At 32.6% G+C, this 23,493-nt stretch overlaps 1 protein-coding gene across 2 annotated transcripts in view; it reads left to right on the top strand.

The window, feature by feature from the left end:
* The window catches only part of LOC139498738 (nucleoporin NUP42-like), a 36,986-nt gene extending 34,558 nt beyond the window's left edge, over window positions 1-2,428 (top strand). The window contains exons 7-8 of one of the 2 annotated variants that reach the window (XM_071287274.1): window positions 425-447; window positions 1,504-2,428. In XM_071287274.1, coding sequence (XP_071143375.1) covers window positions 425-447; window positions 1,504-2,402 — 922 coding nt within the window. In that variant the 3' untranslated portion in view covers window positions 2,403-2,428. The remainder of the gene's footprint in view (window positions 1-424; window positions 448-1,503) is intronic. The other variant, XM_071287275.1, reaches the window with a different exon arrangement.
* The last annotated feature ends 21,065 nt before the right edge of the window (window positions 2,429-23,493 follow it).

The raw sequence follows: 23,493 nt of genomic DNA, 5'->3' as shown, positions 1-23,493 counted from the left end.
CGGCAGGGGTATCATCAGTGAGCAGTAGCTCAGTTTCATATGTTTTATCAAGTTTTGGGTGTATATGTAACTTTTCAATCTATATCACAAGACTTTTTTTTTTTAATTAAAGAAAGACTGTAAACAAAATTTGTCTATGTAGAAATAACATTAAAAATGTGGTGCACACTGCAGTTTATTTTGATGTGTGTGCACCACATTTTTTTCTGTTATTTAGAATCGACAAAACAAATATTGTAGTCATTCCCTAATTTGATTATTTCTATTTTAAGCTGAAGTTAATCATGAAAAAATGTTGATGACGCCACGGTCACATGACAATTATATCTATGAGCTATTTATTAGACCTAGCACTATCTGCCAATCAGAAGTAGCATTATATTTAAATTTAAATTATTCAGTTCTAAAAGATTATTTTTTTTAGCAGAAGTGGATCATCTAGTTCAAGTGAGTATTATGTAATTAAAATATAAAATTTATGAAAACTGTATTATATCCCTTTTTTTATTCTGTTAAGATACATATAAATCATGGATGGTAAATTTAGTTAAATTTATTTTATGAAAATATTTGGTCATTTGAAGACATCATTTGGTAGCTCACACTTATGCTCCCACCAACTGAAGATATGAACTCTGACAAGCCGTACGGGTTTGCAGTTCCAACAGAGAATACTTGGTAACAACACTAATGCAATATAAGTGCATGCAAGAAAGTATTACTTATAAATACATGTATTATAATACACGTAATATCAGATTATAAATACATGTATTATAATGTAAAATTCCAATGTCTATATTTGCAGATGTTCACCCTAAAATGTGAAAATGATTTAACATTGACAAACTATTAAAAAATAGCAAATGTGTCTTTTTTACAAATAAAACTATTCCATTGTATAGATATAAGAAGATGTATGAGTGCCAAAAAGACATTATAGGTCATAGTAAAGTATGGTCTTGAACACAGAGCATTGGCTCAGACTGAAGAGTAAGCTATCATGGGACTCAAAAATTACTAGTGTCAAACCACTCAAACAGGAAAATGAACAGTCTAATCTATATGAAAAATGAGAAACAAGAAACATTTTTATGTCCCATTTATGGGCATTATGGTTTCTGGTCTGTGCATCTGTTCGTCCCTCATCCGTCCGTTCGTCCAGCTCCAGGTATTACTTTAAGTTTTTTGTCAAGGTAGTTTTTGATGAAGTTGAATCCAATCAACTTGAAACTTAGTACACATGTTCCTTATGATAATTATTTTATGATCTTTTTAAATTTAATGCCAAATTAGAGATTTTACCCCATTTTCACGGTTTACTGAACATAGAAAATGATAGTGCGGATTGGGCATCCCTGTACTTAGGACACATTCTTGTTTATTATAGACTCATGAAGATATGAAAGTAAAATAGATGTATCCAGATGTAAATAGCGAATACATATTTTATAACAAATGAAATTACTTCATATTTAAGACAAATAATTGTTTTTATTGTAGATTCATCATCACTATTTAGTAATTCTAAATCAGCCTTTGGAGGGACATCTTTTGGATCTTCAAGTTCATCAAGTTCATTAGGATCAACTGGTTCTGCTAATGCTTTTGGCTCATCGGGCAACAGTCCACTTTCTGCTGCTGGTACAAGTTCAGCATTTGGAAGTTCAGGTGCCAGTCCACTTGGTACATCCTCCATATTTGGTACAACAGGTTCAAGTTCAACTTTTGGTTCAACAGGTTCAAGCTCTACATTTGGTGCAACAGGTTTAAGCTCCACGTTTGGTACAAAAAGCACAAGTCCACTTGGTGCTACTGCTGCAAGTTCAGCTTTTGGGACACAACCATTTGGTGCTTCAAATATTCAAACTCAGTCTGGATCACAAGCTACATTTGGAACCTCAGCTTTTCCAGCAGGAACCTTAGGAAGTACCAGTGCTGCATTTTCTGGTACTCAAACAGGACCTTCACCGCTGGCCTTTGGTGCAGGGCAAAATCAAGCATCGTCATCCTTTGGTCATGAAGCTAGTAACTTTACATCTGGTGGCGTTCCTACTGTTGCCCAGTCTGGTTTTGGAGCAAGTCCTTTTACAAGTCAAACACAGTCCACAGGATTGTTTGGAAAACCAGCACCAGCTCCTGCAGCCAACGCATTTGGCAGTTTTACAGCACAACCATCTGCAAGTGGTTTTTCTACTGTAGGGCCTTCACCCTCTGCTTTTCCCTCAGGTGGGGCATCACCACATGCTTTCCCCCCAACAACAGCTAGTAGTATTTCAGACAGTCAGAAATATACATCGTTGGATCATTTAACAAAAGAGGAACTGGAAGCATTCCAAGCACCTACGTTTACCCTTGGAAAAATTCCAACAAGACCTCCACCAAAAGAACTTGTGTTTTGATTGTGTTATTAATAAATGTCTTTTTATATGACCGCAAACATTTTTTTTGGATCGTATAATGATATGATGTCATTGTCTGCGGCATATCCTTGTCATTTGCAGCGTCTGAAGACACATTTGGTTTCTGACAATAAGTTTAGTTTACGTAAATGGATCTCTTTGAAATTTGATAAAAATGTTCAATACTACAAAAGAAAGATAGGGATTGATTTTGGGGATGATGGTCCCACCGGTTTAGGAATTAGGGGTCCCAAAACAAGCATTTTTCGACTTTCAGAATAATAACCTGTGAATAAGTACATTTCAATTGCTCTGAAATTGTACCGCAATGTTTAATATTACATGTAAAAGCTTTGGATTCATTTTGGGATCTATGGTGACAACACTTAAGAATTAAGGATCCTAAAGGGGCCAATAACAAGCATTTTTGTAGTTTTTGGACAATAACTTGTGTGTTAGTGTATGGATCTCTCTGACATTGTACCACAAAGTTCTATATCACAAAAGGAAGGCTGGGAATGAGTTTAGGCGTTATTGTCCAATTCATGCAAGAATTAGGGGTCTTAAAAGGGCAAAAAACAAGCATTTTTCCAGTTTCCAGACAATAACTTGTTGTAGTTTACAGTCAATAAATTTTGTTTAAGTGTATATACCTCTCTTAAATTATATTACAAGATTCCATACTACAAAGGGATAGTTATGGGGGGTTATGGCTTAAATTATTTAGCAATTAGGGTAACAACAGGGGGGAACAAGTTTTTTTTCTGGTTTAAGGACAATTTAGACAATTTAAAAGCAGTGTAAGGGAGGTATCCAATTCAAATTTAAAGAATTCTGTTATTTATTTGTTTGATTACCTCCCTTACACTTTTTTGAAAATTACATATTAAGAAATGATGATTGTCTTGAGATGATAAGCTGTAACAAAAAAATTTAAAGTTACTATTCATTAATATTAATGTTAACCATGACTGTATGTCATTTTATGTTTTAATATTTTATGATATATTGAAATGAGTAGTTGTGACAATTTTTCCAATTTTTCTCATTTCAGATTTCAGAAATTAAAATGAAAATGTCTTTAAATATTTTTTCTAAGGGATTAATATACAACAGAACAATTTATTGCTCAAAAGCAAATATTTTTTTTTCGTTCATTAGACCACATTCATTCTGTGTCAGAAACCTATGCTGTGTCAACTATTTAATCACAATCCAAATTCAGAACTGTATCAAGCTTGCATGTTGTGTCCATACTTGCCCCAACTGTTCAGGGTTCGACCTCTGTGGTCGGATAAAGCTGTGCACTATGGAGTATCTGGTTTTATCTTATATGTAATATTATGTCTAAAATCTGAGAAATAATATGGTGACATTAGCTCTGATATGTTAACTTGTAAAGTTTTGGAATGGATTCGGTAGATTCTTAGTTTCTGCAGAAAAACTATTCATCCGTATAATATGTCTTGATTAACAGGTTACTGAATGATTCAGCAATTAATTCCTTGCCATTTCTTGTTTAATAGTGTTGAAATGATTGTTATGAATGTTTCTGCTGATAAAAAAGAGGTTAATATTGAAATTGGGCTTCTGGCTAAATGAGTTTTGGCTTTTGATTGACTTTACAATGACACTGATAAATCTAACAAAAAGACGATTTGCTGTAACTGTTTTTCAATGTTGTTTAGAACCAAGCAAAACATATTAGTTTATTATTAGGAAAACCAGAAACTTATTGAATTTCATTGCTGAAACAAACGGAAACAATAACATTGAGAATGGAAAAGCAGACAATAGTCGAAGGCCACCAATGGGTCTTCAACGCAGCAAGAAACTCCCGCACCATATGCAAACCGTTGTGGAATTTATTCCCTATTTATTAATATTAATAAATCGATTTTTTTATATTAAGTAATACGCTGATTTTTTTAATATTAATAAATGAATATTTAATATTACATAATCATTTATTAATATTAAATATGAAGTGTGATTTTTTAATATTAATAAATGAATATTTAATATTAAATAATACGCTGATTTTTTAATATTTAAAAATAATATATTAATATTAAAAAAATCTACATCAATGTAACGTTAGCGTTTAACATAAGGCAAATCAATCATTATCTGCCAAACGCTTTAATGATGTTTCACTCGAGGTGAAGGTTGTGTATGGTGGAGGTTGTGTAATTTGTTGAAGAGACACTTTTACAGATTTTAAAGATTTTACAGACTTAATAGTGTTTTAATGTGAACTTTTATATCCTATATACCCAATGAGAACCCTGAATGATGTTTTAGCAAAGTGAAAATACATTTACTGCCATTTTTCGAAAAAAATGAGATACACGAGACAAAGAACAATAGCTGACTCATAGTCGCCATCTTGATTTTACGAAGAAATTTTAAAGAAGTTTTTATTTAACACTCCTTTTACCTTTTAAACAAAGAACATTTTTTATATATAGTGACTAGTTTTATGAAAGACAATTGTTTTATTTAAACATTTTTTTCCAAATCACTGTTTTTGAGTAGTTACAACCAACAGTACACAGGAAGAAGTGCCACGCATGTTTTACATATGTTTTACATACGTGAAACATGCGTTTTGAAACACATGTCAAACGTCTTTTTCCTACCCCGCACGTGTAACGCATGTTTTAAACATGCGTTATTCATGCGTTTAACGCATGAAAAATACATGTGGTGTAAAACACATGTTAAAAACATGTGTTATTCGTGCGTTTTATACATGAAAAATATATGTAATGTTAAACGCATGTTTCAAAACCATGCGTTAAACATGTGTTGTAAGAAACATGTGTATAATATGCGTTTTAAATGATGCGTATAGCATGTGTGTAACAAACATGCGTATAATGCATATTTCAAACAAATTATAAGATATTATTCCAAATCATCCATAAAACCTTTGTCAAGTTAACTAGTTCACATTCCATATGTTCCACACAACCAAGACGACTTATGTTTACTTTTGAAGGCTGTTCCCTGAACATATAATTGCTTTAATCAGTTTAATTTGGACTCTGTTGGATAGTTGTCCAATTGGCAATCATACACCATCTCTTGATGTTATTTTGACCACAAATCTCCTTTTGACAAGCAACATCAGAATCATATATTGCAGACCAGACTTCACTTTTCATCAGTCTTTAAAATTTTCCTGTTTGAATACACCAATAAACAAAAGAAATATCTTTAACATGATTTTCATGTTTCTTAAACCTTGATCAGGTACATTTGACACTAAGATGTTTCAAAAGACCATGATATGAAATATTTGATGGAATAAAAACCGACAATCTTTTGTCTGTGTAGTTTCATTGGCAGTAATACCACAACTCTTTTATAAAGAGGTAAAAATTGTCTTAAATGGATTTTGTGGAATGTTGTACATGTATTTGACAATTTTTGTTAAATTATTTCTTATGGTTAAACTTTGACAAACACATTTGTTGACTTATGCATGTAATATGAAAAAGGAAAACCCCAAAAGTGTATTAGATGTTTCCTTTAGCATCAATTTGAATATAATTTTGAAGTTGTGTCCCTTGCCGGTTTGATAATAACCAATGTCTTGAGAAATCTGAGATTGTATTTTTTTTTTAAACATGTTAAATGAAAAATTCAATAAATCCACTTTGAAGAATCTCATTCATATTTTTTTCTCTGTTGTCTATTTGTTGCAGAATATAAATTTTTAAAAAAACTTCCAAAAACTTGATTTCACTCTACTTTTATTTTATACAGCAATCTTAAAACGTTCCACAACTTTTTATGTTTTGTTGTTGTTGACATAATAACAATATCAATAGAATGTTTTATCTTCTAAATGTCACTCTTCTTGAAATTGTCTTCATCTGACAAAAAAAAAATTACATTCATAATCATACATGTACATTTAAACTTAATTTGATTTATTCCCATATACTGTAAGTTGTTAGGTTTTAAACATAATGACATATCCTCAGTGACTTTTAAACATGCTTTTCTGTCTCATTTTGGTCTCTTGTGGAGAGTTGTCTCATTGGCAATAATACCACATCTACTTTTTTTTATATTTGTCTCCTTTTGATATAACAACATATTTGAACTAGAGGCTCTAAAGAGCCTGTGTCGTTCACTTTGGTCTATATGAATATTAAACAAAGGAAGCAGATGGATTCATGACAAAATTGTGTTTTTGTGATGATGATGTGTTTGTACATCTTACTTTACTGAACATTCTTGCTGCTTACAATTATCTCTATCTATAATGAACTTGGCTCAGTAGTTTCAGTGGATAATGTAAGTAAAAAATTACAAATTTTATGAAAATTGTTAAAGATTGACTATGAAGGACAATAACTCCTTAGGGGGTCAATTGACCATTTCGGTCATGTTGACTTAATTTTAGGTCTTACTTTGCTGTACATTATTGCTGTTTACAGTTTATCTCTATCTATAAAAATATTCAAGATAATAACCAAAAACAGCAAAATTTCCTTAAAATTACCAATTCAGGGGCAGCAACCCAAAAACGAGTTGTCCGATTCATCTGAAAATTTCAGGGCAGACAGATCTTGACCTGATAAACAATTTTACGCCATGTTAGATTTCCTCTAAATGCTTTGGTTTTTCAGTTATAAGTCAAAAACTGCATTTTACCCCATGTTCTATTTTTAGCCATGGCGGCCATCTTGGTTGGTTGGCTGGGTCACCAGACACATTTTTCAAACTAGATACCCCAAAGATGATTGTGGTCAAGCTTGGATTAATTTGACCCAGTAGTTTCAGAGGAGAAGATTTTTCTAAAAGATTACTAAGATTTACGAAAAATGGTTAAAAATTGACTATAAAGGGCAATAACTCCTAAAGGGGTCAACTGACTATTTCGGTCATGTTGACTTGTTTGTAAATCTTACTTTGCTGAACATTATTGCAGTTTATAGTTTATCTTTATCTATAATAATATTCAAGATAATAACCAAAAACAGCAAAATTTCCTTAAAATTACCAATTCAGGGGCAGCAACCCAACAACAGGTTGTCCGATTCATTTGGAAATTTCAGAGCAGATAGATCTTGACCTGATAAACAATTTTACCCCATGTCAGATTTGCTCTAAATGCTTTGGTTTTTGAGTTATAAGCCAAAAACTGCATTTTACCCCTATGTTCTATTTTTAGCCATGGCGGCCATTTTGGTTGGTTTGCCGGGTCAGCTGACACATTTTCCAAACTAGATACCCCGATTATGATAGTGGCCAAGTTTGGTTTAACTTGGCCCAGTAGTTTAAGAGGAGAAGATTTTTGTAAAAGTTAACAGACGACGACGTCGGACGCAAAGTGATGAGAAAAGCTCACATGGCCCTGTGGGCCACGTGAGCATCTGGAAAGTATTTTATGAATATAAATATTGATTTTGCTATCAGTAAATTAAAACCAAACTAAACATTATTGTTATACACATATGTATGTTGACCAGTTTTACAAACTGTTGATACCTATATTTTGGCATTGTACAAGATCATGTTCTTATCCTATGATTAACACTTTCACTACTAAATTAATTTTTTTCCCGGGATTCTCTGCCCGAAATTTATTTGCACGAGCCGTTTGCCTGACCGGGATTAATTTGACATGTGCTACAGCAAAAACGACCTCGTAATTTTGGTCATTGAAAACTCGGGAACCGTAGCGAGTTGTGCGGTCAAATTTTGATAAAATGTAGATAAATATCATAGGTTGAGCGTCCGTAGACTGTTCATAGAGAAAGAAGCAGTTTACCTTAAAAACGCGTGTCGATAACGTAGATTGAATGAGTCAGAGGATAATTTTTGTCATTGCGTACCGTATATTACTTTCACTTACATTCGGCAACATTTCTTATGCACACGTGTGTTTCAAAATGCTATTTCAATGAGCCACTGAATTATTTTCCTTCAAAAACCGTTTCTGTTTTCCCTGCAAAAATACTTGTAAATCGAGACTGTCGTTCACGTAGATTTTGGCCGCCATTTTTTTACGGTTTCGAAAGAAGAAAGATAACTCGTGTATAGTTATCAAAGAGACATATACATTTGAATGGTTAAACACAGATAAAAGAGGGACGAAAGATACCAGAGGGACGGTCAAACTCATAAATCGAAAATAAACTGACAACGCCATGGCTAAAAATGAAAAGGACACACAATAGTTCACACGACACAACATAGGAAACTAAAGAATAAACAACACGAACCCCACCAAAAACAAGGGGTGATCTCGGGTGCTCCGGAAGTGTAAGCATAAATGGTCATCCGGTTCTTTTTTACGGTCTTAACTTAAGTTCATGCATGTCTTTATAATTTACTCAAACTGGATAAATCACAGAAGATTGATCCGAGTGAAGCTCTACTGAGATATTCAAGTTTGGTATATTTTTACCCCGTTATTGATAGGATTTCAAACTCCTGTGGATAAATAAATCAGTTTTGGAAATGGCATTTAAAAATCCTTCTTGAAATGTTAATCAAAAAAAATATTAAAGTTGAATTCTTACCCATCTTGTCTTTAGTGTCCTAGATTGAAGATATCCTACATTGTCCTAGCTGCATCTCATTTCTTCCATAAAATTTGCGTTTTGCTTCACGAATCATGATGTCAATATCAGTGTCGTCTGTCTGAACGCTCGTTTCCGGGTGAACCGTACGGGTTAATATTAAACCAAAGGCGAAGCATTAAAGATTCCATTTAAACGGCATTAAATGATTGAAATCCATGCGTAGATTTATAAGTAATAAAAACAAGTAAACATGATTAATAATTGTATGTAACCGATTGGACCTTAAAAAAATATCTGAATGTGGACTCCGTAATTTCCTCTTCAGAGTCTACATACCAGTGTAATGATATTTCCCGCGGTTATTTTTGTACAACTTATAAATAAAATACGGTATGACTATCACCTGCCACTATGTACCTAACAGAATGAACAATTTTGCAAAGACTCACTCAGTGTAAGTATATCGATACGGTGAATCAATCAATGTAGTATGATTGCCAATGAGATTACTATCTACTAATGTCCATATGAACTGGATTTAAGCATCTATATAGGACACCTTAATACCTTTAACAATGAACAAAGCTCATACTGTCAGCCACAAAAATGTATAACAGGCCATCAAGGCTTGACATGACAAAATGTAAAATGATTTGCCAAAATAAATTTCATCCGGACTTGGAACAGGCATAAATAGAGTGTTGGGACTGTTGTGTAACAGCACAAAAGAGGAACAAAGTGGTGAAACTGGTTAGAAATTGTTTTGATTCATTGAATTGGTACAAAGCTAAAAAAATCGAACATGAAGACAAACAATCGAAACTTAATAGTACTTTCAGTTACTGAAAGCTCATTAAAAGCTTATAAAAACTCAAACATTATATATAAACCATGTTTTCCCATACACATATATATATATATATGTATAGATGTAATTATCAGAGAAATTCGTTTTACAATTTTTGTTTAACATGTTTAATTATCGAATAAACTGATATATTTGTTATTAAAGTTTCCAAGCAAGTCAATACATGCAATAACAAAAACTTTTTGGACAGAAGACACCGTTTAAAAAAACGTGACTAAAGAAAAGAAAAGGAAAAGTACTTGTAATCGACACTGGAGAAAAAATGGACTCTTCAGAACTTTCAGTTACATTCGGTTCTTGTGAAATTCGACATCTCTTATATAAACATCACAAATGTCTTTTTACTTAATCACATTTTTTATGTTTACAGAAGAAATTGTCACATGGAAATGTCTTGGGCAAATTAAAGAGGAGAAGTAGCTCTGCCAGGAAGCAGTTCCAGTCATTTGTAGCAACAGGACTGTGATGAATAGAACTTTAATATACATTGCATCAAAATATAAAATTTACCAAACTTGTGTCAGATGATACTCTCATGATTCTATTGGAGGACATCAATGACGAGAAGTAAAGGAAAAGACAATAAATGACTGCATATCAAATATCACAATGTATATTTAGTCAGTTAACACATTAATTCATCTACATACTTTACAGCATTTTATTTTAACCAAGTGTGAATTTTGTCTATTCAAGCTTAACAAAATGCTTTGAAATTAAAACATTAAATATTTTAAGCAGACATGTTTTTGTAATTTTCATTTATTTTTCAAACTTTCAAGTTATTACATTCTTCGGTGGCGGCTCTAGCCAAAAGCCCATTTTTCAAAGGTGTTTCCCAACCAAGGATAAAGGAGGGGTTCCAATCATGTCTTTCATTTTTAAATTGTTAATTTCCACTACAAAAATAAAAAAAAATAAGCCAAAGATAAAAAATCAGTCATAAAAAAAAATCACTGTGAAATTCATGTTAAACGTATGTAAAACATGTATTTTACATGAGTTTGTATTAACACATGTTTTACACATGTGAAATTTTTCATGCGTTTTGTAACGCATATTTAATATATGTTTTTGCACGCCTGTTATACGCATGTTGTAAAAAACATGCGTTAAACGCACAAAAAACATACGTTTTACACAGGTTTTCTTTACCATGCGTGAAACATGCGTGGCACTTTTTGCTGTGTAATAGTAGACAATATACTCGAAATGTCGAGAAGGTCAAGTAGAGAATTAGTTCCAACCAAAATATATACACCCAGCAAGAGTATCCAAACTACTAAAAATTAGGTATAAAATGAGAAAAGAACTTTGAATAAAATTAAGGAAGCTGCAAATAGAGATATTGATATTCAAGCAACTTTGAAAAGGGGAAATTTAATCATACAGTTTTCGTCGGCTGCATTTTTACAATTCAGTACATGCTTCGACCAGTATTTTAGTTCAAACCAAAGTTTAAAACTAACAGTACATGAAAGGTTCGATTTATCAAAGAAATTATCAGAGAGGTCAATTTCATTTGCTGACGTTAGTAATCCTTCAAAGCAACTGTATAGGGTAAACATTTTTAATACAACATGTCGTATTGAAGTGAATGGGAAACAATTTATGTCATTCATAGATGAACTTTCTAAAATTGCATCGCAGATGAGTAATGATGTAGACTATAAACATCTCAATACCAAAATTAAAGAGCAATGTGATTTTTTATTATCATCAATTAACAATGGTCATAATTCGTCAGTTTTAGTGAATAATACAAAGATTAATCAATCTAAAGCTGTTACAAACGCTGGTAGTGATGACATTATTTTTAAGAACCCTGAAGAATGCCTAGTATGTAAAAGAAAATGCTTATCAAGAAGTGTCTGGTGTAATAGAGGCAAACACTGGATGCAATTTATCAAGTACTCCCAACGAGTTTTTGACACTCCAAAAATAATTAATTCCACTATTTTCAAAGGCCTTATGTGAACAATTTATTATCGTTTTTTATTGTACCAAGTGTACTGGTAAGCAGAATAAACAATTTAGTAGTGGCACAATGGCTTGAAGACGAAATAAATCTATATTTGTAAAGTGTTTTGTGTAGCTTCGGAAGCCAATACATAGTTGAGACTTTCATTGTATTTAGTTCCGCTCGTAAAGAGGTAGCTAAAAGTTTGTTTGTTACTGATGTCGTTTTCTGAAAATGAAGTCAGTTGGAATGTTGGTGAATTGGTGTCACCTAATATTAAAAACGGTTTTCATCTTTAATTTGAAAGTAAATATTGGTTCTCTTCTCTACTGCAGTATATACAGATGAGGATAAAAAGAAGAGAAAACACTTAAATTTTATCATTGATTTTTTTTTAATAAATCTGCCTTTCCTGATTATCCTGATCTTTTCAGTGGCGGATCCATAACTTTTCCTAAAAGGGGGGGGGGGCGCTGACTGACCTAATGGGGGCCCCGCTCCAGTCATGCTCCAATGATTCCCTGTATAATCAACAAATTTTTGTCGAGCCTGCAACTTTTGTTGCCGAAAGCTCGACATAGGGATAGTGATCCGGCGGCGGCGGCGGTGTTAGCTCACTTCTTAAAAGCTTTATATTTTAGAAGGTGGAAGACCTGGATGCTTCATACTTTGTATATAGATGCCTCATGTTACGAAGTTTCCGTCAGTCACATGTCCAATGTCCTTGACCTCATTTTCATGGTTCAGTAACCACTTGAAAAAAAGTTAAGATTTTTTGTAATGTTAAATTCTCTCTTATTATAAGTAATAGGATAACTATATTTGGTATGTGCGTACGTTGCAAGGTCCTCATGCCCGTCAGACAGTTTTCACTTGACCTCGACCTCATTTCATGGCTCAGTGAACAAGGTTAAGTTTTGGTGGTCAAGTCCATATCTCAGATACTATAAGCAATAGGGCTAGTATATTCGGTGTATGGAAGGACTGTAAGGTGTACATGTCCAACTGGCAGGTGTCATCTGACCTTGACCTCATTTTCATGGTTCAGTGGTTATAGTTAAGTTTTTGTGTTTTGGTCTGTTTTTCTCATACTTTATGCAATAGGTCTACTATATGTGTTGTATGGAATGATTGTAAGGTGACATGTCTAGCGGACAGATGTCATCTGACCTTGACCTCATTTTCATGGTTCAGTGGTCAAAGTTAAGTTTTTCAGTTTTGGTCTTTTTATCTGATACTATAAGCCATAGGTCAACTATATTTAGTGTATGGAAATATTTTATGATTTATATATTAGTCGCACAGGTTTTATTTGACCTTGACCTCATTTTCACGGTTCATTGCTCAGTGTTAAGTTTTTGTGTTTTGGTGTATTTTTCTTAAACTATAAGTATTAGGTCAACTATATTTGTTTTATGGAAGCATTGTTAGCTGTACATGTCAGCCTGGCATGGTTCATCTGACCTTGACCTCATTTTCATGGTTCATTGGTCTTTGTTTAGTTATCTTGGTTAATGTAACGTTTATGTGACAGTTGTAATAAAGCTTTATACTTAGGACTATCAACATAATATCAATGATTAGTAAAGAAGGCGAGACATTTCAGTGTGTGCACTCTTGTTCCCCCAGCCACCCCCCCCACCCCCCCCCCCCCCCCTGGATCCGCCTATGCTTTTACCTGTCTACTTGAAAACAATAAATACGATTGTTTGCTAGTATTGTGCAGTTGTCATGACATAGAAGTTCTATTATAATAAATATAGGTTCCAGTAGGAACAGATCTATTGTGGCTCCATTTATTGTTTATACAGAGAGCACACAAGCTGTTCATGTACATTTGGTTAAATGTACAATGGTAGATGGAGAAACAGCACTGTATATAAATAGAGCACCTAGATTCTACATGTGAAAATATGGTTCCTTTTTCAAAGGAGGTTTAAGGATCAGTTCAATTATATTAGATAGTTTATAAAACAATTATGGGAGTCTTCAACAGTTCACTTGCAAAACATAATATTAATTTTGGGTATAACTACTGTGGGTTACCCGAATTAACAAGGGGCGGATTTGACTTGTTATGCCATATTGACTATCAAAGGTGCCCATTTGACCAGGTGCCAAACATGGCAAAATGACTAGAATTCGGACACAGTGTTAAATAAATTAAGATATATACAATTTTGTGTTGGAATGCACACTAAACTGGCAGCTTTATTAACTAAGCTACATTAGATTGTAACTTGAGTTATATTCCTGGTGACTAATTATACATGTGTTAAAAATTATACAATTTTGAATAATGATATTGAAAATAAGGAGATCAATGTAGTATGATTGCCAATGAGATTACTATCTACTAATGTCCATATGAACTGGATTTAAGCATCTATATAGGACACCTTAATACCTTTAACAATGAACAAAGCTCATACTGTCAGCCACAAAAAATGTATAACAGGCCATCAAGGCTTGACATGACAAAATGTAAAATGATTTGCCAAAATAAATTTCATCCGGACTTGGAATAGGCATAAATAGAGTGTTGGGACTGTTGTGTAACAGTACAAAAGAGGAACAAAGTGGTGAAACTGGTTAGAAATTGTTTTGATTCATTGAATTGGTACAAAGCTAAAAAAATCGAACATGAAGACAAACAATCAAAACTTAATAGTACTTTCAGTTATTGAAAGCTCATTAAAAGCTTATAAAAACTCAAACATTATATATATATGTATAGATGTAATTATCAGAGAAATTCGTTTTACAATTTTTGTTTAACATGTTTAATTATCGAATAAACTCATATATTTTTTATTAAAGTTTCCAAGCAAGTCAATACATGCAATAACAAAAAACTTTTGGGACAGAAGACACCGTTTAAAAAAACGTGACTAAAGAAAAGAAAAGGAAAAGTACTTGTAATCGACACTGGAGAAAAAATGGACTCTTCAGAACTTTCAGTTACATTCAGTTCTTGTGAAATTCGACATCTCTTATATAAACATCACAAATGTCTTTTTACTTAATCACATTTTTTATGTTTACAGAAGAAATTGTCACATGGAAATGTCTTGGGCAAATTAAAAAGGAGAAGTAACTCTGCCAGGAAGCAGTTCCAGTCATTTGTAGCAACAGGCCTGTGATGAATAGAACTTTAATATACATTGCATCAAAATATAAAATTTACCAAACTTGTGTCAGATGATACTCTCATGATTCTATTGGAGGACATCAATGATGAGAAGTAAAGGAAAAGACAATAAATGACAGCATATCAAATATCACAATGTATATTTAGTCAGTTAACACATTAATTCATCTACATACTTTACAGCATTTTATTTTAACCAAGTGTGAATTTTGTCTATTCAAGCTTAACAAAATGCTTTGAAATTAAAACATTAAATATTTTAAGCAGACATGTTTTTGTAATTTTCATTTATTTTTCAAACTTTCAAGTTATTACATTCTTCAGTGGCGGCTCTAGCCAAAAGCCCATTTTTCAAAGGTGTTTCCCAACCAAGGATGAAGGAGGGGTTCCAATCATGTCTTTCATTTTTAAATTGTTAATTTCCACTACAAAAATAAAAAAAAATAAGCCAAAGATAAAAAATCAGTCATAAAAAAATATCACTGTGAAATTCATGTAAAACGTATGTAAAACATGTATTTTACATGAGTTTGTATTAACACATGTTTTACACATGTGAAATTTTTCATGCGTTTTGTAACGCATATTTAATATATGTTTTTACACGCCTGTTATACGCATGTTGTAAAAAACATGCGTTAAACGCACAAAAAGCATACGTTTTACACAGGTTTTCTTTACCATGCGTGAAACATGCGTGGCACTTTTTGCTGTATAATAGTAGACAATATACTCGAAATGTCGAGAAGGTCAAGTAGAGAATTAGTTCCAACCAAAATATATACACCCAGCAAGAGTATCCAAACTACTAAAAATTAGGTATAAAATGAGAAAAGAACTTTGAATAAAATTAAGGAAGCTGCAAATAGAGATATTGATATTCAAGCAACTTTGAAAAGGGGAAATTTAATCATACAGTTTTCGTCGGCTGCATTTTTACAATTCAGTACATGCTTCGACCAGTATTTTAGTTCAAACCAAAGTTTAAAACTAACAGTACATGAAAGGTTCGATTTATCAAAGAAATTATCAGAGAGGTCAATTTCATTTGCTGACGTTAGTAATCCTTCAAAGCAACTGTATAGGGTAAACATTTTTAATACAACATGTCGTATTGAAGTGAATGGGAAACAATTTATGTCATTCATAGATGAACTTTCTAAAATTACATCGCAGATGAGTAATGTAGACTATAAACATCTCAATACCAAAATTAAAGAGCAATGTGATTTTTTATTATCATCAATTAACAATGGTCATAGTTCGTCAGTTTTAGTGAATAATACAAAGATTAATCAATCTAAAGCTGTTACAAACGCTGGTAGTAATGACATTAAGAACCCTGAAGAATGCCTAAAATGTAAAAGAAAATGCTTATCAAGAAGTGTCTGGTGTAATAGAGGCAAACACTGGATGCAATTTATCAAGTACTCCTAACGAGTTTTTGACACTCCAAAAATAATTAATTCCACTATTTTCAAAGGCCTTATTTGAACAATTTATTATCATGTTTTTTATTGTACCAAGTGTACTGGTAAGCAGAATAAACAATTTAGTAGTGGAACAATGGCTTGAAGACGAAATAAATCTATATTTGTAAAGTGTTTTGTGTAGCTTCGGAAGCCAATACATAGTTGAGACTTTCATTGTATTTAGTTCCGCTCGTAAAGAGGTAGCTAAAAGTTTATGTTTGTTACTGATGTCGTTTTCTGAAAATGAAGTCAGTTGGAATGTTGGTGAATTGGTGATTTCTTTTTTCAGAACCTCAATGTAAAACTTACGTCAAACAATAATAATATTATTAGCAGCTTTATCGGCCGGGACAAAAACAAATTCCTTGGCTAGTTCTTTTAGATTATGTTTGATACGAGAAATAAGTTTATTGTTGTTGTTAAGAGTAAAATGTTCTTTAAATGTTGAATACGTATATCAACTATGTTCATTACTGAATTACAAAAAAAAGAGTCCAAAGATTTTTTGTCAGCTTCTTTCTGATCTCATTACTTTAAATCAATATATAATCATTTTGTAAATTAGTCAAATTTAATGGACAACAAATATTTGTAAGAATCATATAAAGTGGTTGTCATATTTAGCTCACCTGACCCGAAGGGCCAAGTGAGCTTTTCTCATTACTTGACGTCCGTCGTCCTTCGTCGTCCTTCTTCGTCGCGTCCATCGTCCGTCGTTAACTTTTACAAAAATCTTCTCAGGGCCAAATTTAACCAAACTTAGCCACAATCATCATTGGGGTATCTAGTTTAAAAAATGTGTCCGGTGGCCCGGCCAACCAACCAACATGGCAACATGGCAAAAAATAGAACATCAGGGGTAAAACATAGATTTTAGCAAAGCAAAGCATTTAAACAAATCTGACATGGGGTAAAATTGTTTATCAGGTCAAGATCTGTCTGCCCTGAAATTTTCAGATGAATCGGACAACCCGTTGTTGGGTTGCTGCCCATGATTTGTTAATTTTAAGGTAATTTTGCCGTTCTTAGTTATTATTTTGAATATTATTATAGATGAAGATAAACTGTAAACAGAAATAATGTTCAGAAAAGTAAGATTTGTTTACATGACCTAAATGGTCAGTTGACCCCTTAAGGAGTTATTGCCCTTAATAGTTAATTTTTAACATTAAAATTATCCAGACTTCTGTAATTCCTCGAACCTCAAAGCTAAATTTAATAAGCACTACAGGGCTGTCATTGTGTTCTTTGCTCAACAAGAACAGGGCTGATCTAGCAATATTCCTATTGGAGATGCTATTAAGGCCGCAAATAACGTCAATGCAGAATTAAAATTGGCAGCTTAAAGGATATCACACGATTAATACCAGTTTACGCTATTATTTCGTCTTTTGCTCCAAGTGTCACCGGTATTCTGTCGATCGTGCATGGCTTGAGTAGGTGTGATTCCACTTAAAAAAAATTTTGGCATCAATAGAAAGTAAGTATTCAACCTCGCTGTGGCGTGGTCATTTACATCTAACATTTGATGGTCAGTTCTTAATCAGTTTAATGATCTTTCATCTTGATTAATGTGGCAGTTTATACGGTACATGGGTTGCACAGTAGAGATGCAATAACATTTACAAGTTTATCTAAATAATCTGAGACCATTAAGCAATGTTTAATCTAAATTAAGAACAGCTGATTATAACTCGTTCTTGTGAGAAACTTTATGTATTGGTCAGTTATATTGGAGTAGTAGCTTGAAGTAACATGTTGTTTTATAGAGCTGGAATTTAGAAACGTTTTGTATTGGATGTTATAATCATGAACCTTTAGATATATTATATATATACATGTACTTTTATACGATTAAACATGTGAACATTAAGTAGACTTAGTTATACATACAGTTCTAACTGTGAATTGATGGTGAAACATATGCGAGTGCTAGTTCCCTACAATTCACGGGCAAAGATGGAGTTCCCAGATACATATTCCCGAAATAATGACATGTAGTTTCAAAACACATACACACACAATAAAGCCCCGTTATATCTGGTGGAGGTACCCGTGGTTAACTATATCAGTATCCGGAGTCATGATGTGTGCGAAATCTGGACGAATTAGCAAAGGCATGGCGTGTTTGGAAAGCATAAACATTTTTTGGATTTATTCAATTGAAACTAGCGGAGCTGTTGTGGTCAAATTAGACGAGAGATAGAAATAGGATGACTTTGTATATGCCATAATGTAATTAAGTGACTTGCTGTAAATATTTGTGAACTTTTGTGTCAGCCTTTTTGTTTCTTTGTTTTTATACCCCACCTACGATAGTAGAGGGGCATTATGTTATCTGGTCTGTGCGTCCGTTCGTCCATCCGTCCGTCCGTCCGTCCGTCTGTCCCGCTTCAGGTTAAAGTTTTTGGTCAAGGTAGTTTTTGATGAAGTTGAAGTCCAATCGACTTCAAACTTAGTATACATGTTCCCTATGATATGATCTTTTTAATTGTAATGCCAAATTAGAGGGTTTACTCCAAATTCACGGTCCACTGAACATAGAAAATGATAGTGCGAGTGGGGCATTCGTGTACTGGGGACACATTCTTGTTTGGATATGCTTTTACCAAACATGGATATTAACGTTTATACGCGAGAGTTTTATATTGAAGAACATTGGAGAAGACGCTGGAGAACAATTTCGATGACTAGAAACCTGATATGACTTTGAGATGTGACAAAAGATTAGCAGTAAACGTGTATATCGAAACTTTTGTGTTGGTGACAATGTATATATGTAAATACCAGTATTGACTGGCGAATCTGTCGATCCGAAACCGTTAACCTATCAACCGGAGTTGTTGGACCTGCATGGAAAATGACATTCCTGTTGACAATTTCGTACCTGTTGTAGTAAAGTGGAACCGTACGTAGTGGACACTATTTTTATTTTTGTAAATAACTTTGAATTTTTATTTTAATTCATTTAGAATGTTTTTGCCTATGTTTAGTTTCTTATTGTGTATTATTTTTTTTTATTTTTTTTAGCATTGTATTTTGTTTGAAGTTGTGTATTAGGTCGTGTTCAAATTGAACATGTTGACCTAAACTCGGTGTTGTGTTAGTGTAAGTCACACATAAACTAAACATAATTACGTTCCCATTGATAAAACTCAATTTTTACATGAAGTTTAAATCATGTTTTGTCTACATGCAGTCGATAGTCGATGTAGGCCTTGTGTAGGTTAAGTGCACACAAAACTAGGCATTCATAACTTTAATTTACCCATGTATATTTAAAAAGAAACAATTTTTATATAAAATTGATACTTATAACACTCATTTATAAAGTTCTTTACAGAAATATTTGTCTAAACTTGCTATATTTATTTGTTATAAAAACACTTTACTTAGCCTTATTAACCCCTAATCAAGACTCATCCATCATCATTGCCGAACACAAAATTCATTTGAAAAGGTCTTCCCAAATCGATTGGACGTACATACTGACAGAAATATTTGCCACTGGTCTTTATACTCAAACAACGATTCACTCATAAATGTATTACTAAAAAAAGGGTGAGGTTAATTGTGTGTAGTATCTCAGATCCGTTAAAATAAAATTAGAAATAAAAAAAAAAACATTACCCCCTCCCTTTGCCAAATACACCTTGGAGAAAAAATACCATTTGAAACAAACAGAAAAGATAGAAATGTAGTGATCCTTAACATCGCAATTCGTTTTCTTCGTCTGTTAGCACGCTGATTGCGAGCCTACGTTTTTAATGCGTAATCGAGACATCTTTAAACTACTGCTAATCATCCAAAATGACTTTATAAAAGTAGCAACCACTTTACTTAAAAAAAAAGAGGGGGGTGTTCTGAGTCAGAATTGTTTTCTAGAATATTTGTTTTTTCTAATCATCTGAATGACCCGATTTTTTTTTAATCAAATTTAAAAATCCATCCCCCTTTGTTTTTTAAAGTCAAATGGTCGTTCCCTAACTGCTAGAAAAGTTGTTCGAAAATCTGAATTTGGTTCTACGTAATGAACATTTAAATGACATATAGTTTACAAGTGTGAACAAATCTTATGTACAGGTAATTAAACAAGGTGTACAGATGTGAACAAATTTAATGTGAAACTAGTGTACATTACATTAAACCAAATGTAAACATGTTTATTGTACACGGCGTTTGGTGTGATCACGGCCTAACACATGTTTGATTAAGCTATAGTTTTAATATTTTTTTCATTACGAGAGTGGGCGTGTTGAGTGCAGTCGATAGTAACCGAGAAGGGTTGCTTATACTAGTAAGATGTACATGGGAGTGCCCATGAAGTTGAATGACAGTGTTGGTCTATGGTGATACGGTCACATAGATGTGAAAATTGCAGCTAATTAGTGCTGATTTTCTTAATTTGGTGCCCACTGATAATGATAAGTTGATTTTAATTGATGCTTTTAATTATTTTATCATTTCGTTTACGCTTGGATTAACGGTCAAAATGCCGGAAAGACCTTACCATAATGTATTTGAATAGATTAATAATTGTCAAACTTGTGTTATATATTTTTATGATTTTTGTTTAGTACCTCTTTTGTGGTTATAAATATCAAGAGTTTGAAGTTGAAAGGATAATTGTTTATTTAGATTTTAAGATTAATCTTTTTGCAAGTTTTCCACAACTATTCACGACGTAAATTGATAAATTACATGGTATAGCAATTATCATTTTTTTTATTATTAGTTTAGATTTTTTTAAGTAGTTTTAGAAGAAAAAAAAACTTTATTTTTTTTTGTTCACATTGCCTCCCCTTATTTTTTACTTATGTAATAGTTTTGGTAACATATTTTTAATTCGAGTGAAAACGAATTTTGTTAAGCGCGGAGTGATGTGGCGTGGTCATTTACATCTAAGATTTGATGGTCAGTTCTTAATCAGTTTAATAATCTTTCATCTTGATTAATGTGACAGTGTATACGGTACATGAGTTGCATAATAGAGATGCAATAACATTTACAAGTTTATCTAAATAATCAACGACCATTAAGCAATGTTTAATCTAAATTAAAAACAGCTGTTTATAACTCGATCTTGTGACGAACTTTATGTATTGGTTAGTTATATTAGAGTAGTAGCTTGAGTAACATGTTGTTTTATAGAGCTGGAATTTAGTTACGTTTTGTATTGGAAATTATAATTGTGAACCTTCAAATATATTATATATATACATGTACTTTTATACGATTAAGCATGTGAACATTAAGTAGACTTAGTTATACATGCAGTTCTAACTATGACTTTATGGTGAAACATATGCGAGTGCTAGTTCCCTACATTAACTGGCAAAGATGAAGTTATCGATCCCAGATACATATTACCGAAATAATGACATGTAGTTTCAAAACACATACACACACAATAAAGCCCCGTTATATCCTAAGGCCGGAACCCAGCCGCTTCATTTATCTGTAGCCTTAACACCGGATGATATTGATAGTTGCTGCTAAGGTGTTTAATACTGTTTTATACGACTCGAAATTGCACAACAATTTAATTTGCTGAGACATCAGTTGACTATAGATAAAGATGAAAGTATTATAACGCTTTCGCCATGTGAATCAGTATTTAACAACATGTGCCATGTACTATGTGGCATGGTGAAGTTTGAGTGGCAGCAAATTTGGCAAACTCGAATAATGGCTCACCGTGTGCCTTTGGTTGAAAAATTATGCAAAATGACAAGCTGGACCAGTTTTCTTTGAGGAACAAATTGCACAAGACATCCTACAATATCTTATTTGTTCTAATAAGAAGAACTATAATTCTGATTCTTTTGTTTGCAAAGAAAAGGGTCTCCCTTGCACTGATTTGTGCAAATATAGATAGTTTCAACAATATCCAGGCCGTATCATCCGACATATCTAATGACAGAGATGAATTATCATGAATTTTGTTTTGGACATATTTAGTAAATGTTTTAAACGTTTAATTTTGTATGGAAACGGTATGTCTCACTTTTCATATTTGTTATATAACACGCTTGCACTCATTGCAGTAATGTCGAATTAAGAATAAACTTGCATCCTCTGAAAAGTTGTCATTTTATGAAAACTCAGTGACAAGTCGAATTCTGGAAAACTTAAACGAAATTGTACATGACTGCAAATTTTGTTTGATTTGTCAACAATACTTTTCGGGAACTCTTTTAAAAACCTATTTTCTTAAAGTAATCCAGAAATGCTTGTTTTCGAGGTCAAATATCAAGGTGTTATGTTACTATTATCTAATAGGTGTGGAAAAGTTTTTTTACACGAGTTTCCTTTTAACAATTGAATAAAACGTTGTTATGACGTCATTTGCAAATATCGACACACGTGTAGTAAGATCTGAAATATTGATACATAATACCACTTATATAATTTATTGCCAGAGTAATTAATTTAAAATAAATTCATAGGTTTGTTTCTCCAGATGAAAATAGGAAATTTTCAAGTGATGACATTTGACCTTGACGACAAGATTGTACCAGCTTTTATATTTACGACAAATGTTTTCAAAAACTACACGATTTCAGCTGACCTATTAAAATCCTATGAGGTATTTAGATAATTAAAACTTCTAAAGTTATCCTCTTCGCCGCTCCACTATTTTAGTACTACATACTGTATGTATATATATATATATATATTTTTAATATAAACATATTTTATTAACAATCACCTGTTACATCAACCCTCAGTTGCCATGTATATATTTTTAATATGATCCTTAATGTTGCATTAATTTGCAAAACGTTACTACTGGTATTTCAGTGCATATCCTTTAAAAAAAATTATAATATTCTGTTTTTTATACCAACATTTTCTTTTTTTATTTATGTTTTGTTTACTCTTTGTTTACTTTATTTTGTAATGTCATAATTTCATTTTCTGACTTATTATATCTAAAAAGAAAACACTGTTTAGTCAATAACTAAATTTCACATAGAGGGAAGATCAGACATATGAAATTACCTGCCATTTGTTTTACAGATAATGCAGATGATATATTAAATACCTCAGAACAAATAACATGAACAAGTAGCATTCGTATCTACCCAA

This window comes from Mytilus edulis, chromosome 12 (assembly GCF_963676685.1).
Source record: "Mytilus edulis chromosome 12, xbMytEdul2.2, whole genome shotgun sequence".
Classification (NCBI taxonomy): domain Eukaryota; kingdom Metazoa; phylum Mollusca; class Bivalvia; order Mytilida; family Mytilidae; genus Mytilus; species Mytilus edulis.
This window is presented reverse-complemented; position numbering and strand designations above follow the sequence as displayed.